The 16,605-nt window shown below is 40.3% G+C and overlaps 1 protein-coding gene across 22 annotated transcripts in view; it reads right to left on the bottom strand.

Annotated features, from left to right (window-relative positions):
* The window catches only part of celf5a (cugbp, Elav-like family member 5a), a 168,374-nt gene that overhangs the window by 24,540 nt on the left and 127,229 nt on the right, over positions 1 to 16,605 (bottom strand). For 12 of the 22 annotated variants that reach the window (XM_026304918.1, XM_026304930.1, XM_026304923.1 and 9 more), the window contains exons 4-5: positions 4,697 to 4,825; positions 1,201 to 1,280 (exon numbers count right to left, since the gene is read on the bottom strand). In XM_026304918.1, the coding sequence (XP_026160703.1) occupies positions 1,201 to 1,280; positions 4,697 to 4,825 (209 nt within the window). The remainder of the gene's footprint in view (positions 1 to 1,200; positions 1,281 to 4,696; positions 4,826 to 16,605) is intronic. The other 10 variants (XM_026304928.1, XM_026304920.1, XM_026304933.1 and 7 more) reach the window with 1 other exon arrangement.

Consider the following 16,605-nt stretch of genomic DNA (forward strand, 5'->3'; position numbering starts at 1 on the left):
GAGATGCTGATCAGATTTCTATAATCAATTTACCAGAGCAGGAGGTATAAATCCTGTCCATTCACTCATTCTCCCTCGGCCCTCCCTCCCACTCTGTCTCTCACTCTCTCTCCAACTCTTCCTCCCCTCCCTTCAGCCCCCTGCTTATAGTTAGATGAATAATTCAGCAGCCAATGTGGTGAAAGGTGGAGTAAACAAGTCTATTGCCTAATATCCCGAGAGGCTGCCAAAGAGAGACGAGTGAGGGCAGAGAGCTAGCAGAGATAGAGGGATGGAGTAAAGAGAAGGAGGGTATCTGTGGAGAATGGACATCCTGAGTATTTCCTCATGACCTGCAGTCATTTGCACTTAGATTGACTCAGAGGTTGCGCCAAAATGACACAGCTGGCTTCTAGTGCTTCTCTTTGCTTTCCTCTTTTGAGCCACACATTGGCAACCATTAATAATGAAATCATGCAGCGAAACACAACACCTGTGAGATAGGGTGGACGAGAGTTCAGGGTCCCTGTGTCTGTGAGGCGTCAGTTTTCAAAACAAAAATGAAGATAAAAGCAGAGTATACTTCAGGCCACTGTATATTATGGAATGTGACTCTGTGTCTGCTTGCAGGATGTCACGGAGAATAACTCTATTCAGGCATGGAGTGCAGAGTAAGTGGCTTTTATTTTGACACCATCAGGTATACAGGGACCATGACTAAACATGAGACACATACAAATGAGCAGTACAGCTTTTGTGCTCACAGTAAATCCAATACAGAGAGAATTCAGAGGACATGACATGCTTACATAACAAGCAAATGTAATCTCATACTGGAGTTATATTTACTGATTATGCAAGCAGAACTACTGATTGATGACTCACCCAAAATTCAATTATCATTCTAAACAGTTTTATCTGGAAATTAGATTTTTTTTTTTTTTTGAAATACCATGTTAATTAAAGAGACCAGACAATTTGTGGTTGTATCTGTTGGTTTTTTTTTTAGCTTAGGATATTTATGAGGATCACTGCACTTTCTATAAGTTGATTAAAAGCTTAAAGTTGGGTGTAAGCAGCAGTGAGAGTTCACAGCTGTTAATCAAGAGAACTGGAGTGCACATAACCAACATGAGGGACTTTTTGTATGTAGTGTGAACGCCATACAGTAGACATTGTGTGTATGTTTCCGTGTTTTGTGTGGGAGAGCGCTATACTCACTGGCATTGTCTGGCTGCCGTGGAGGGCACTGATTGCAGACTGAGCCTCAGTATGTGTGGAGAACTTTACGAAGGCGCAACCTGGAACAGAGAACAGATGCATGCCATATGCAGGTAAATACATGGGCACAGTTTTGCAAGTGCACACACACTTACACCACAGATATATATATATATATATGTAGTAATCCTGTAAGTGTCATTTAAGTTTGAAAGCTTATGGTAAATAAATAAAGGATGCTGAATTATATTTGGCACCACAGAAATCACTGTGCAGTGAAAAGCTCTCATCGCACAGCAGGCTGCCCCACTCCGGGCATTAGGCAAGCAGACAAGCAGGAAGAAGCTTCAGGCTAAAGATTGCACTGATGAAGCAGAAAAGCATACTATTTAGCACTACATGCCTGTCTGTGCATATTAAATAGTAGCTAAACTGGAAAACTCATTACATTTTCAGATAGAAAACCACTCTATTTAAAAACTCCGTTTATTGTTCTTACAGCAGGATGTCTTGATCAGTATTTGTGAATATGATATCCAAAGGCCAGAAACCACAAAACCAACACTTTTAGCTCTAATGTCCTGGAGGAATATTGCGAAGAGTAGATAAAGTGAAAAAAGTTGAAGACAGCTTTTATGAGTTCACAAAGTGCACATTTCTGTTACATTGCTGCACATTAATTATTCAATTATTAGACTGAAATAATGGCTCCCATTTCAGAACTGGAAAATGGTGTATTAGGTATTATTAGGGAAGGGCGATAAAAAGACCTCAACAATTATTATGAAGAACTGCCATGACACACTAACAATAATAAACTGACGAGTAACTTTTGATAAATGTATCTGACATGACCTTCAGCACATTAAGCTATAGCAGTAATGTTAAGTGGCTGATGTTGGGGGATGAACAAGGAAAACATACACATGTTGCTGGAAAAATTAGCAACCCTGAGAAGAGTCAAATATCCACATAGGATGATGAAATTGTGGTGAAGACAGGCCGCAATTCCCCCATGATTTGGAAATCGCTTTTATAGTCCTGCTGCATGGCAGAGCCTTAGACAAACTTAATACACAAAAAAATCTACCATGTTGATATAAATTACTATTTGAAAATTATGTTTATAACCATAACATTCATTGTGATTTATATTGCGTTCAATTCTAAACCAAATTTACCCCTTAAAATTCAGATTTAAAAGTACCTTTAGCGGTTTCCCTTTTTCACCATAACACAATGTGTGTACCCCTGAGGTCTAACAAACATGCCAAATGTGCTTCCTTCCTCATTAACAGTATTAAAGAAATATATCAATAATTATTAATATGTCAATGTAAAATAAAACTTTATGATAATATTTAGGCTTTATTGCCTAGTCCTAGATAGTATTATGACCTGCAACATTTCCTATAATTGCTTCAAAGATAGTTCTCAGTACTGTGATATTACCTGCTTGGTTTGAGTATATTTTAATGTGTCTTAAAACAACCACATAAACAAATTGTAATATACTATCTAGATTAATAAAATGTCCATTTGTCCCGATAGCTAATTAAACATGTAAGACCTGAGGTCTGCTCTCAAATCGTAATCAGTAGCAGTATTACTTTTAAATATGAACAATGCCACTGTTCTCTGGGATTGACTAAGAGGAAGGCAGAGTTTAGGACATATTACAAGTCTATTCCAAAACCTAATTTCTTTTCATTTTAAATTAATATTCTTATTTAATCTTTCATATGTTTTTTTTTTTTTTTTTATCATCTAGCCTGCAGCCTCCCTGCCATTCTTCTCTTGATGGGCTTACCCCTGTGGACACCAGCCAATCAAGATGCCCACTGAGCTGTCAAACCACTGCCTCCTACTGAGATATGGATAGAAAAGAACTAGAGTTGGCATGACCTGTACAAGCACTTTGCTACAGTAGTACAAACTATATCCCACTATAATTAGGCATTTATATCATGATATATGGGTACTTTGCTAGTCACACACTTGCTGTACTGCACAAAATCAACCAAAGAAGAGTTCTGAATATGAAATTGGAACTTCGCAATAGCTAGGAAGCATAAATTAATGTGCTATCAAACTTACTGTAATTACATTGTTGTTTTTAATTGTGTGTGAGCAGGCATTGTGAAAGCTAAGTGCAAAACATTCTCCTCTTTTTGAAGAAATAGAGATATTTTATTTGTTTGGGTTTTTAAGCAAAAGATGAAGAAGAAGAAGATAAAGTGATACAGACACCTACGGTGGCCGATAAGGGCAAACGCCCCACGACAGCCAAAACACATGCCAAAGTTCGGGGTCCCCCTACAGGCCTGCCGCACTTCAGTTGCAGCGTTTCTCTTTTGCATGTGTTTTGGCTGTTGCGGCGCGTTTGTCCTTGTCGGCCACCGTAGACAACCATTAGTGGAACAAGAACGTTCTTTTAGTAATGCTTAGAGTTTTATGTTTTTAATGTTTCAATTCAGACTTGACTTACATTGAATAGAAATATTACAGAGTCACAAAGAGGAAGGCAACTTGGCTGCCCTCATCCTCACAGTGGGGACTCTTGAATTGTTTTGACATCCATCTTTCCCTTCTCCGCCTTCAAACCACTGCAGAGTGAGAACACTCCGGCTCCAAGCCCCTTTAGATATAATTCCACAACAATTTCCATAAGCGCTGGCCGGGGAATAGGCTTTAGATACATGAAAAACCACTAGTCCCTTTGCTCTTTGCTGCATGTCAGAGGAAATTGATGTCTCCAAAAGTTTGTGGCTGTCTTAAAGCCTGCAAGACATCAACGCTACAGCACCCGAGTTACAGTATGGGTCTGGGGTGCATCTACAGGAAAAAAAATGCTTGAGATTAACACTACAAAAAATTAGGACAGTGCTAGAATAGAAATCGTTGCTTTGTAAGGAGTTTTTTTTCTGAAATGAGATGAGAAAAACCTTGTTTAAGCAAATTCAGTGTTTTAAAATTATTTGTATTTTATATTGCTGTAGTTGATGGGATTTCAATTACTTATAATACATGGTGTACTATTTTGCTGGTGGCTATAGTGTGTCCTGGTTTTGTTCTGGCCTATGAAGTTTGTCACAGATTATCCAAAATCTCCTGATATGTCTTCAAACAAAGAAAAGGAAAAGAGTCCTTACAAATATAATACAATTAGGATCTTGATGCAAAATGCTTCATCTACCCAGTACAAATAAACAAAGTAGACTCTTTAATGCCTTTCATGGTTCATAATGGTCAAAGTCCAACATCAATCATAGTGCTTGAGACGTTAGTACAAACTTTATTGTCACTGCCTGTAGCTGTCTAGCACATTACACAGTGTAGCGTTAAAAATGTAACTATGTGAAAATGCTACTTGACCCACATCTGATGCATGTGTCACATATATTTTACATACCCCAGCTGACATACACACTCACACAAACTGTCACTTCTCTGTCAGTGACCTAAATAATGCTGACAACTGTATCATGGCTCCTACCTTTGCTGTTTCCGTCAGGACCTCTTAGGACCGTGCACTCCTCGATGACTCCGTACGGTTCGAAGAGGCGGTAAACATCCTCCTCGGTCTGTTGTTTGTTCAGCATCCCGACAAACAACTTCCTGTCTTCTGGAAAAAAACAAAGAGAAAGAGAGAAAAAGGTTTAAATGATAACTCTGACCTCAATTATGAAACCAGTTTGAGAAAATGCAGTTGTGAATCTCATCATTCTTGATAGAGCAGACTGTAATTCAAGCAGAAGTCTAAAACAACAAGTCTAAAACAACAAACAGATATATGTTTACAGCTCCCTGGTATAGTAGAGTGTCTACTTTATTTAGTGCTGGTTGGGCTCCAGTCACACTGTATTATCTCTTTTCCAAGACTGATTATTTTAATCTCTGGTATGTGTGGGTTTAGTCCCATATAGGCACATACTGTAACTGCTGGGGGTAAGTGAGTGGTCAGGAGCTGGAGGGAAGAGCCATGGGAAGACTAATGAAGAAGTTTCTCTCTCTCTCTCTCACACACATGCACACACTCGCACACACACACGCACACACAGGCAAAGAGACCCAAGACAATGAGCAAGTCTTTGGTCCTTTAAAAGCACCAGGGGCTCCAAGCTGCTTCAACCTCCTACAAACCACACTGTACTGGTTGGAAATGCACTCTCTCTTTCTCTCTCTCTCTCTCTCTTTTCTGTATTAATCTGTCTCTCTTCACTTTCTTTCCTTCTGCTTTTCTTTCTCTCTCGCTGATTCTACATTTTTCTCCCTCATTCTTTTTCGGCTGCCTCCATCCCTCCCTTTCCCTCTTTATCTCTCTCTTACTCTACTAATTGCTGCTGATCCAGTGTTTTTTGTGTAGCCAGAGAAATATTTCAGTGTGCTCTTCAGTGAACAATGGTGTGTCTCTCCTGCAAGCAACGAAAGCTTTGAGACATGCCATGAATAACGCTGACTTTTCAATAGATAGCCAGTATGCTATTGAGTCCTGTTAAATGCTGTGGGAGCTGATCTTTACCTTGACCTAACACACTGTGTTTACTGATGTTCTCTAGCCTTGTATGATTAATGCTACAGTGCAGGGTGTCTCTGTTGGCAGGAGAAGCGCTAAAACCTCCCCTTTATACAGATTGTTATTGCTCCAACGCTGACCTGTGAAGTCACAGTGGAGAGACTGAGAGACAAGACTAGCAGTTGCTGCTGTGAAGAGTTTGAGAGTGGCATAAATCGCTGCCAGAGGTATTGCATAGCATCAGGGTGACCTGAGACGACTACTGAGTATGTCGTGTTGTTGTCATTTCCTGACCCAGACACAAGTCGATACCCACATTCCTGCAGTGGGCACAGCAATAAGTGTATGTGAACACGGCATCCAGCTAGGGTTTCGGCACTCAGCACTACCAGTGATGCACCTTTAAAATAATCACCCATGTCAGTGCATTGTCTAGGGAGGGGCGTCCCTGGTGCTGGCTTCTTATTGCAAGTGGCAGGATCAGAGGCTATGTATCAAAATGGAAGTGATGCAATGTGACATCTGTCAGGGTGGATTGGAGAGCATTTATCTGCAGAAAAAGAAAAGCCCTGAACTGGAAAATGAAAGGCCAAGATGGTCCTTCCTTTTGCTTGAGGGAGAATATAAATTCTGAGGTTGAATGGGCAAGATGAGTCGTAGAGAGGGGGATGGGTTGGACTGCACGAATTTCCCTGAATGCCGGCAGATCACATCTCATCTACACTCCTGTATACAGCCGGAGTGCCACACACAGCAAATAGAACAACCCATGCAACTACAGTTTCCTTTTATGTTTAATACTTTGCTTGTAATTCCCCTTTTCATGTAGATGATGGGGATCTGACCTCTTTTTAATAAATTCAGGTTCTCTATCAGTTTTATTTGAGCTGCACAACAATAACACTATGAACAGCCCATGTGGGACAATTTTTAAAATATGCTGTTGCATCTATCCTTCAGATAAAGACAGTTAAGTCACATCTAACTGAAGCAAGTATTATTTAGATTATTTCCCTGTGTAGTATTGGTATAGTGAGCAACACAAAAGCTCTGCACAGAAGAGTCAAGTTCAGTGTGTGGACTTTTTGCATTATCTGTAACGATGGATACACATAGGAGTCAATTGTGATGCAAGAAGAGTTTGACCTGTATCTTTACAGCAGCAATATTTAGTAAGAATTCTTCATCTGTGGCTGAGACAGAGATGAGTTCATGTTCTGCAATGTGAGTATGCTTTGAAAACAAGCTAACGCATGAAAACAGATCATCTAGGAGATCTGTTCCACTGTCTAGGATTCTGCTGTGGCTGCTCTCAACTAAAATGCTACCTTGGGAATTCAGGTCTTGTGTTCATCGCCAATAGAAACATTATCTCCTTTATCTACAGTGCAGCACAGGCAGCGTGCAAACAGACACACACAGAGGGCACAACACCTACAGCCATTTACACATATATGAAGGTAGACAGGGAAAAGGAGGAATACAGGGAAAAGGAAAAGGAGGAAAAAAACTCACATGTACAAGCTAGGACATCCTCTTATACCGTGACATAGAATTACAGAACCCTCTCTGTGACTACCCATATTAAAGACATACAAATTCCATGTCTTGCTGTTATAACTATCTTGTAACTTCAGTGTATTTTTTCTTCAGGACATGTATTCTTTAGACTTTCTCTCTGTTGTTCAGAGGACAAAACACAAAGCTATGGTGTCTGTCTTATGGACAACATCCTAACCCACATGAACATTGATAATATGTATATGATCCATCATTTGTTGTCTCTCATTTGTAGTTGCCTTTGTACTCAGTCTGTGAAATACAAAAATCTGTCCTGATATATGCATACTCAAGAGTTGGCCACTTTTTTCCAAGGATGGCAACCTCAGATAGTTTCTGCAGGAGCCTGGACTTCTTTGTGCCCAGCTGAATTCAGTCTTTGCAATAGTTCAAAGGCACTCATGCAATTCAGTCTCACATCAGTGTTTCTTTAAGTATTCATACAGTATATATGCCTGCCGATGCAGTACAGTGCATGCCACAAAATGTCTCCCATATTCCATATGTATGGAAACAGACCTCTGTAACGCAGGTAAGACATCTTCACACTCATCAGAGAGCTACAGCTACATATGTACTGTTGCTCTTTATTTCTATGTAAAGGGACAACTAAACAACAACACTGCCTTGGCTTTATTTAAGCTTTTCCCACTGGGGAATTTTCACTGTGTAGCATAAAATGACTACTTTGAATTGAGTCATTAAACCAAAGTGAACTGTTTTCTTCAATTAAGACAAAGTCGTGACAACATGACATATTTGTCAGTCTCACAAAACCATGAAATATTCTGGAACACAAAGAGCAGCAAATGTGGCTGTGGACTCCTCTTTGCAGTCTTCAAAAATGGCTGAATCATTTCTCTGATACAGCTCTTCAATTGTGGTAAATGGCCTCTATGGCACAGGTTAATACAAAAAAAGATAAGAATCTATGAGTTGTTTTTTGTGTGTTTACATCACAGAGCCTAGCCAACATTAATCCCTTGAATCAGAGCAACTCTGTGCTCTGCAGTGTTTACAGTGAAACATCATAAGCCTAAACAATCCAGGGTTCTAATAAACACCCACAACTTAACTGTGATAATTGTGCGGCATGCTGGTATTAAGATGCATTTGCAGTTCAATGTGGCAGAGTACTGTATGCAACCTCATTTTGACACACCACTGCTGTCCTGAAATTCACCCTCACCCCTCCACATCATGTTTAATTTACTCAGAGTTACTAAACAGATGCTTGTTTGGAATAAATGCATCAGAAATTAAACTCCAGAATAATGAAATGGCATTGTGAAGACTGGTTATACATACTGAGAATTTCTGATCCCATTTGGACCCTTTGTAATGAATATACACTTTTCAGTATGAGTGTATTGGCCTTTGGTAAAGTCTTCGAGTCTCTGCGCCAAAGCAAATTAAATCAGTAATATTTCATCTCTTAATTCTTCATGCACTAGTCTAACTATTAAAGCATGTGCATGACAACCAATACTTTGTAAGCCCTGCTTTATGCCTGTGCTCCAAACCTCAGCACAATACCCTTGTTACACAATGTTTATTTCCAGTGGAGGTTTGAAGGATCTGCTGTCCATACAGCACACATACATTATCCACAGCAAGGTCTGTTATATTGGAGACTTATTGCTGTATACTACATGATTACACTGCAGAGCACTGAGGATTTTGAGAGTGAAATGAGACTTATTAAATAGCAATGGGTCAGAGTAGGGATGTTGGAGCAACAAGAGAAAGAAAGAAATGGAGAGATGAGAAAGAATAAGAGAGAGCCATGAGGAGAGGAGAGAGTGAATGTGTAGGCGAGTGAGAATGATGCGCCCATACTGTAAGTTGCTGTGCATACAGTCCTGCAGTCCTTGATAAGCTAGGATGGATGAAAAGAGGTGCACCACAGAAGTTGGTAAATCATTGTCAGCGGTGAGGAGGATGAGGAAAAAGAATATGGGAAGGGAAGGGGGAAGGGACGGGAATCAGGGTGAAGGGCTGGAAGCAAAACATACCAAGTGCCTTAGATGCTCTGGTTTTCAAATTTCCCTTCTCTGCTTGTCTCTTTCTCAATCATTGCAACAGTAAGGGAGTAGGGATGGAGGGAGAGAGAGATATTGTGACAGAGCGAGAGAGTGTGCTATAGAGAAAAAGCACTTGTCAGATAGACGGGGAGGTTGCTATGACAACTACTTATACAGCGAGCTGTCAGTCATGTTTCATTGGAGTTGGGAGAGGAGGAGAGGAGTTGGGGAGGGAGGGGTTGGAAAAGGGTCATTTCTCCATCTGTCTGCTGAGCCGGAGTGTAAATTTGACTGTCAGGCTTAGAGATAAGGACAAATTATGAACAATATTAGCTGGCCGATAAAAGGGAACAATAATGAATGGATAAATATATTAAAACCAAATGAGATAGCATCCAAGCAGAAACAGAGGCCCTGAGAAGCCATCCAGGTTTTCTCATTTAGAGGGCAAGATAAGAGCTGAAGAGTGGCTGTGTGGAAGGGAAAGATCTACCATATTAGAGTTGGCTACTCTAGCGTACTTCCTTGTCAAAAGAAAGAAAGAATCAGAATCACTTTGTAGCCAGAATACCAAACATTGTGGCTTCCTCTCACTCCTTCACAAACCTATTATACTTCTCCAATGAGTAGGAAGCCACACAATAACAGTGTCAGCATGTGTTCAAGCATAAAAACACAGACAGAATGGAATGAAATTAATTAACCCTAAGAGATCACAGTGCTTAGCCAGTGAAATTTAATCCAATTTATTACATATAGGGATCTAACTAGGGTTGTGGTTGCATTAACAAGATGTGCGTGCGTATGTGTGTGCGTGTGTGTGAGTGTGTGTGCATATGTAGTACACAGGGGCATATATAGCACGCATGCATTAACGTGAACTGGTTTGCTAAGGAGTCCTTCCCATTTTATGTACAGGGTCAGCTGTGAGACTGACAGAGACCAACGAGGGAGGGAAGGTGTCTGAAGTTTGGCACAGCCTTAGGGCGAGAAAACCCTGCCAAATTAACTCCTGAATAATGAGTCTTTTATGTGCCGTGTTATCACCAGCGAAAGGATGGCCACATATTTGTCATAATGCTAGAGCCACTTCAGACACAACACAGTTAGTAGGTTGCACTAGGACACCTTGAACTGAGAAAAAAATGTGGGCTCATAGAAGAGTTTACCAATTTCTAAAGTGAATTAGCACTTGTGTCTGTATGTGCTGTATCTGCAGCTGTCTTTTGAAGTTAGCATGCTAACCCACAGAGTTGACAGCACAAACTGTAAGGCCTACCATGCGTCGGCCCTAATGAGGAAGCTTATTAGCACTATTTCCCTCACAACTGTGCAGATGTTGCTTGGAAACAGCATTGCAAAGAAAACAATACAGTAGTTCTCACCAAAAATCCATCAAACCCAGTGCTCCCTGTTGTGCAATTTCAACACCAAAGCAGAGCAATATGGACATCTATTGAAACACATATTACCAAATAAAGAATGGAAAAGAGAGTTACAGAGACTGAATATAGTGTCAATCATGTATGACCATTAAACATACTATATTTCATTGTGTTACATGCCCGGGATGCTCGTTAAATTCACAGCTATGTTATGCATACAGTATATGCAGTATATGTAGTCTATAATTCAGTTTAGACATCTTCCTTTTAAAAGTAGCTACAGGGACCTGCTTCTCCAACTCTAGCTGTACTGGCGCTATGACTCCACATCACAGTTTTATCATTTTGGTGTCAAGGCTGCTCACTGGCAGCTCTACTGCGACCCATAAAAGCGATCAGTAAAAATGTCATAGAACATTGCGTGTAGGGCCCTGATAGCCATGATGCAGAAATGGTGCATCCCTCACTGAGCACTCCCCTGGGATGGATTAGGCCTCAATGCCAATACATACATGTAAGTATACTTAAGCGAACTGATCAAAGGATGCTCATATATGCATGCAGTACACACTATATACATATGGGCACACAATGTAACAGCAGGATAAAATTACATACACACGCTCACATATGTCATAAAACAATACACCAGCTTGTAGAATTATATAACAGGAGCACATAGAAACATATACACCGCTGTACATGATGTGCAGTACATGATTTGATATATACATACAAACATAAGGGCATCATGAGGCATCTACTATAAAACACGTTCAGTAAACTAAACATCAATGCAGTGAGTGGGAGGTTGTGGTTGGCAACTGTTGCATCACAAGCCCTATAGCTCATTAATCAGGCCAAACAGCTTAGGATCAAACTATGACGTGTTACAGAACAACAGCCTCACAGGGCGTTTCTGCATTCCAGCTGTATACATTTCATCTATGCACACCGGCTGGAGTTGATCCCATCTCAAACGGGACTTAGAGACCAGTGATCATGAATTGAAAAATGGCCCCTGGCAGAAAGGATGATGGATAACACGTTTGACACCTAAAAGGCTCACTCTCATATCTATACATTCACATATGTTTGAATGCACATATGAACGCATGAACTGCACATACAGCACATGCAAAACGCCCTGTATGTCACTCAGTATTCTCCAAAGAGCTTCACTGATTTTATGCATCAGTGCAATCAAATGGCTGCTGTTTTCTGTGCTGCTGGCTGGGGGATTTCAGCTGCATCTTGGCCTTGCTGGAAGCCTTGAACATACAATTACAGGATGACTCACTTGGTTCTTCCCTAAATGCTCCATGTAAAACCTCTGAGGTGTGTAAGTCTAATGTTGATGTACATGTGCATTTTGTGTGCTCTTTTCTCTTGCTTTTGGTACAGTTACAGTCAGCTCATGGCCTAGTTGACAGCTCACACCCCCGCCTCAGAACAGAGCAGCTTGAAAGGAAAAGAACAGAAGGAGAAATTGCTTAAAATATTTTATCTCCACCATATACGTCTAAGCAAATTTACACTCAATATGATAACAAATGTGAAATATTACTCACAGCCTTGTGTTGACTTCAGTACATTACAGCTGTGGCCATAAATCCTGAAACTGCTGTGCCACATGTATACGTAGCTACTGTATATAAACATTTATAATATGGCAGTGCTATTTATACTGTCTCCCTTCATAATGCCATCTGAAGGGCATTTTGGCATCCGTTATAATATGGATTTTCCTCTATTCCATTTGTTGCCATTCTTCTTTTCTTTTTTGTGTTTCTGTACAGTAGAATGGGCCTTTTACCTTTGGCAGTATTTAACACAGTGCTAGCCTGTTTCTTAATTATTTTCTCATCGCTTCACTGACACTGATTCATGGGAGCAATGTTGGACACACCTCCTCAGCCAGCCCCCTCAACCAACCCCCACCTCCCCTTTCTTCCATGCACAGTTTCTCTCTGTTTCCTTCAACTTCCTTATAGTTGAGTTGCTCTTTCCCATGTTTGGCCCTCTCCCTCTGCCTTACTCTTTCCATCTCTCTTCTTTCTGTCATATTACCTTGTGATTATCTTGGATGGCTAATGAGTTACCTTCATGGTAACTCATTAGCCTTCATGGCTGCGCTCAAGTAATTACCTTTTTTTCTCATATGGAAGGACAGAACTGACTATAGCAAGAGACAACAAATGTCATTTAATCAGGCCCTTTGTGGTGTTACCCCCCCCCCCCTTTACTGTGTTAAATTCAGAGTACAATACTACTATGCTCTCACCTCCTCACCTCTGGACAATATTATAACATATAAATCCATGTTGAAAAAAAAAACTCCATATGACCAAAAACAATATAAAGGTTGGCAGTTAGAAAAAGCACACATGGAAAAAAGATAATTTCTAAAGGTTATGATATTACTGTTCAATTACCGCAGACAGAAATATAGACAATGGACGTGGATAAAACACAAGGAAAGCTAGAGAGCAAAAGAGAAAAAAGAAACGATGAAAGAGATGATGACATAAGCACAAGAGGGAGAGTGAGAGAGAGTAAGAGGAAAATGAAAGGGAGGAGGTTTAGAAGAGAGAGAGCTAGGGGCCATGCCCAACTCCAGCTCAAGAGACAGTGAGGATGTACCAGAATATGGGCTATCTGAGTGAAGCTTTGTCTGCAAGAGTAACTGAGCTGACAGATGACTTTACTGCACATGGACAAAAGAGGCTTACAGGCCACCCTGCATGTCAGCTTTCCCTGGTCCAAAAGTGTACGAGCTGCAGGGGAATATAAAGTGTACCCGAGCACTCACCTGCTGAGAACTACAGAGACCCTGGTGAAAGTGGATTCAGATTAGCTCAACACACGTGACATCAGCCAGCAGCTTCATTTTTTTTATATACTGCACTTTACTGCAGAGCATCTCAACTCTGAAAAAACTGCAGTGTTAACAGTTATAAGATCGGGGGAAATGCTATATGAGGTAAAGTTGCAAAAACATAACTAAATACATAAGCCCTAAAGCATGTCACTGGTGTACTTTTATATTATGCCATTTCCATATTATTAGTTGGAGCAGAATCATGATGGCAGGCAAGATGCTAAACTTAGAGCTTTTCCACTGCCTGTGCTGTCATGTGCCGTTTGTGTGCATGGCCTCTGTAGTGCTGATGTGACTGCAGGGGGAGAGCCTAACCCTGTCAGTCACACTGACAGCCAAGCAGTCTTATCTGTTCTCTGTTGGTGATGGTGCACTTTAATTAGGCTAGAAGGTCAATCAGCACTTTTTTCTAAAATGTGATTCTACTGAAAGCATTTCATAATCCGAGAGAGGCAAAGTGTTTTGGGGGCCCAAGGCGAACATGAGAACGAAGCTCCCTAATCATCCTTTTTAACTTTTTTATCCCTGCATGTCTGAATAATCAGATCAACTTATGTCACACTTTTACACAGAGCCCTGCACTGCTGAGCTAATGAACTGCTGCAAAGCTTTCAACGCATCTGGTGCATTACATCTGTGAGAAAAGAAACATGCATGATATACAGCACGATAGGTAGATGACTATTATACATGCAAGAATTGATAGGCAGTCTATTTCATAGCTTTAGGTTCCTGAAATAAAAACATGACTGGACCTGTTTGCTGCATGTTGAAAGACATGTTTTTTCAAAGCACTGTCTTTTAGTTTCAATATGAGAAGAGCATGTTCATCATCACCGCTATCACAAGGGAAAAATGTGCTGCCACAATCATCATTAGTGCAAACATTACTCAGTGAAGAAACATTGTATTGTATTGCATCGTTTTTTTCCCTTGTTTTTCAGAATAATTAATTGCAAAATAAAGGTTATTGTGATTTTAACAATTTGTTTTCTTGTTCTTTTTCATTTTCTCTTCCCTGTGTGAATAAGGGCATTTAAGTTTTTTTAAAACTGTTATGAGAAATATCAAATTGGCTTCCTCTCTCACAGGTGAATACTGTAGTAAGCCAGAAGTGCAAACTGTTGTCTGAGATAAAGGGATACATTGACAAAGCTAAAATAAACACTTTGTGATATATGTTGTATTTTTCTACAGTGAATATCTGAAAAGGTTTAGTTTGCATTGTATATCTAATTTGAGTGTTTCACAGGACCCTTTGGGGATCCTTGCTCAGTGTCTGAGTTCATTATCACGTTAAAATGTGTATATCAGTCTCCACAGAGAAAACTATGTGTTTTGAGTAAATCAGCACCTTTGTTTAAAGATTGCACTTTCAACAATCTGTTAATGTCACACTTTTAGTTTAAAAGAATCCTGCTGAGCAGAGGGGGACTGCACATTTTTTCACAAACATGATAACAAACATGTCACTGAAACCAAGCAAGCATCTTAAATCACACTCTAATGTTAGGCATATGTAGAGCCCCAGTGCCATAGTATCAAACCTGAACGTTTAGTTCAGCATGTGCCACCTCTTAGCAAGAACAGTACCCTGCAGTAGCAATTTGGGTCTGCAGATGTAGAGATGTCACTGTGTGCATCTACAGGCATCGTCAGGAAAGTAACAGCTTAACTAAACCTTAAAAACGTACCTATGTTAGAACTGCAATACATATTTGGCCTCACATTACAAAGACCAGCACATTTAGGGAAAAAGGAGCAATGCAGATATAAAAAGACCCCTAATTCATTAGTCATTAGTACATCATCACTGTATTTATGACAGAACTGAGAAAGGTTTTAAAAATCCATGCTTAATCCCACCCTCCACACCCCAACACACACACACACACACACACACACACACACACACACTGTCTGTCTTTGTGTCTCTCTTCTCTGCCCCAATCTTCTTGACAGCCCATTTGTTTTCATTTCTGAGATATTTTGCTTGATAAGTAATGAAATAAATATCTATATATTGAGCAAATCATCAACAGGGGTGGTAAGAATTCATCGAATGTCAGTTACATTTTCACGTTGCTGTTTTACTTCATGCATCAGATTTATTAGATTTGTTTATTGTCACAGCAAATCATCTAGTGCCCTGACATGAGCAGGGCTGCATTGTGAAGCATACATTCTCTGCTGCTGAAACTATTGAACCATAAGGCTACTTTACTTTTTAATTCTGCCTGTGCAATCTATATCCTGAAATATGATAGATTTGACTGAAAGAAATCCTGTCACCATCTTAAACTAAACTATCAGGCAGATGGCCTTTTCCTCTGGCCCTCTATCACTTCCTAGCTCTCACTCGCTCTGTCAAACCTTACAGTAAGCATTTTAATTCCCCCTGACCTTTACTGTTCTCACCCAGGCAGTTTTGACCATTGCTCAGGGCCAAAACAAAATGAAATCTGAATTTCAACTCAGAATATTTCTGTTTTGTAGTTTGGGTGGTGCCAACTGACTAAATGGATTTTCCGTAAGAGCTTTCTCTCTCTGTTGCCTATGGGACTATGGGATCACATGCAGTGTGATGTGGGTGTGTGAAGAGAGGGGAAGACAGGGGAGAGTAAGTGAGCATCTCCTGTAATCATATGTATGCATGCATGAGCACATGGTGCACACAAAAGCAAACATATACACAAGAGCTGGCACACAAACACAACTCCAATCCCAGTACATTGAGCACCAGAGGGCTTTGTGTGCAAGTTAGAAAAATGCCATGTCAGCACGCACCACATGAAGTTTAGAAGGGAGGAAAAAGCTAAGTAGTATAAAAAAAGGAGTGTGTGATGAAATATGCATGGAGGGGAGAGGGGGACAGTGGCTCACTGCACAAAGTTATCTACTAGGAAGCTCCTAAAGATCCTGTTTTCCTCTTTATCCACTTGCTTCGACTATCACTGCTACTACCCAAACTGACTGAATGCCACACTGTACTTAGATAAGCAGATACTGTCCCAGTGAGTGCATGGTGACCATTTTAAA

The sequence above is a fragment of the Mastacembelus armatus genome, chromosome 4, assembly GCF_900324485.2.
Source record: "Mastacembelus armatus chromosome 4, fMasArm1.2, whole genome shotgun sequence".
Classification (NCBI taxonomy): Eukaryota; Metazoa; Chordata; class Actinopteri; order Synbranchiformes; family Mastacembelidae; genus Mastacembelus; species Mastacembelus armatus.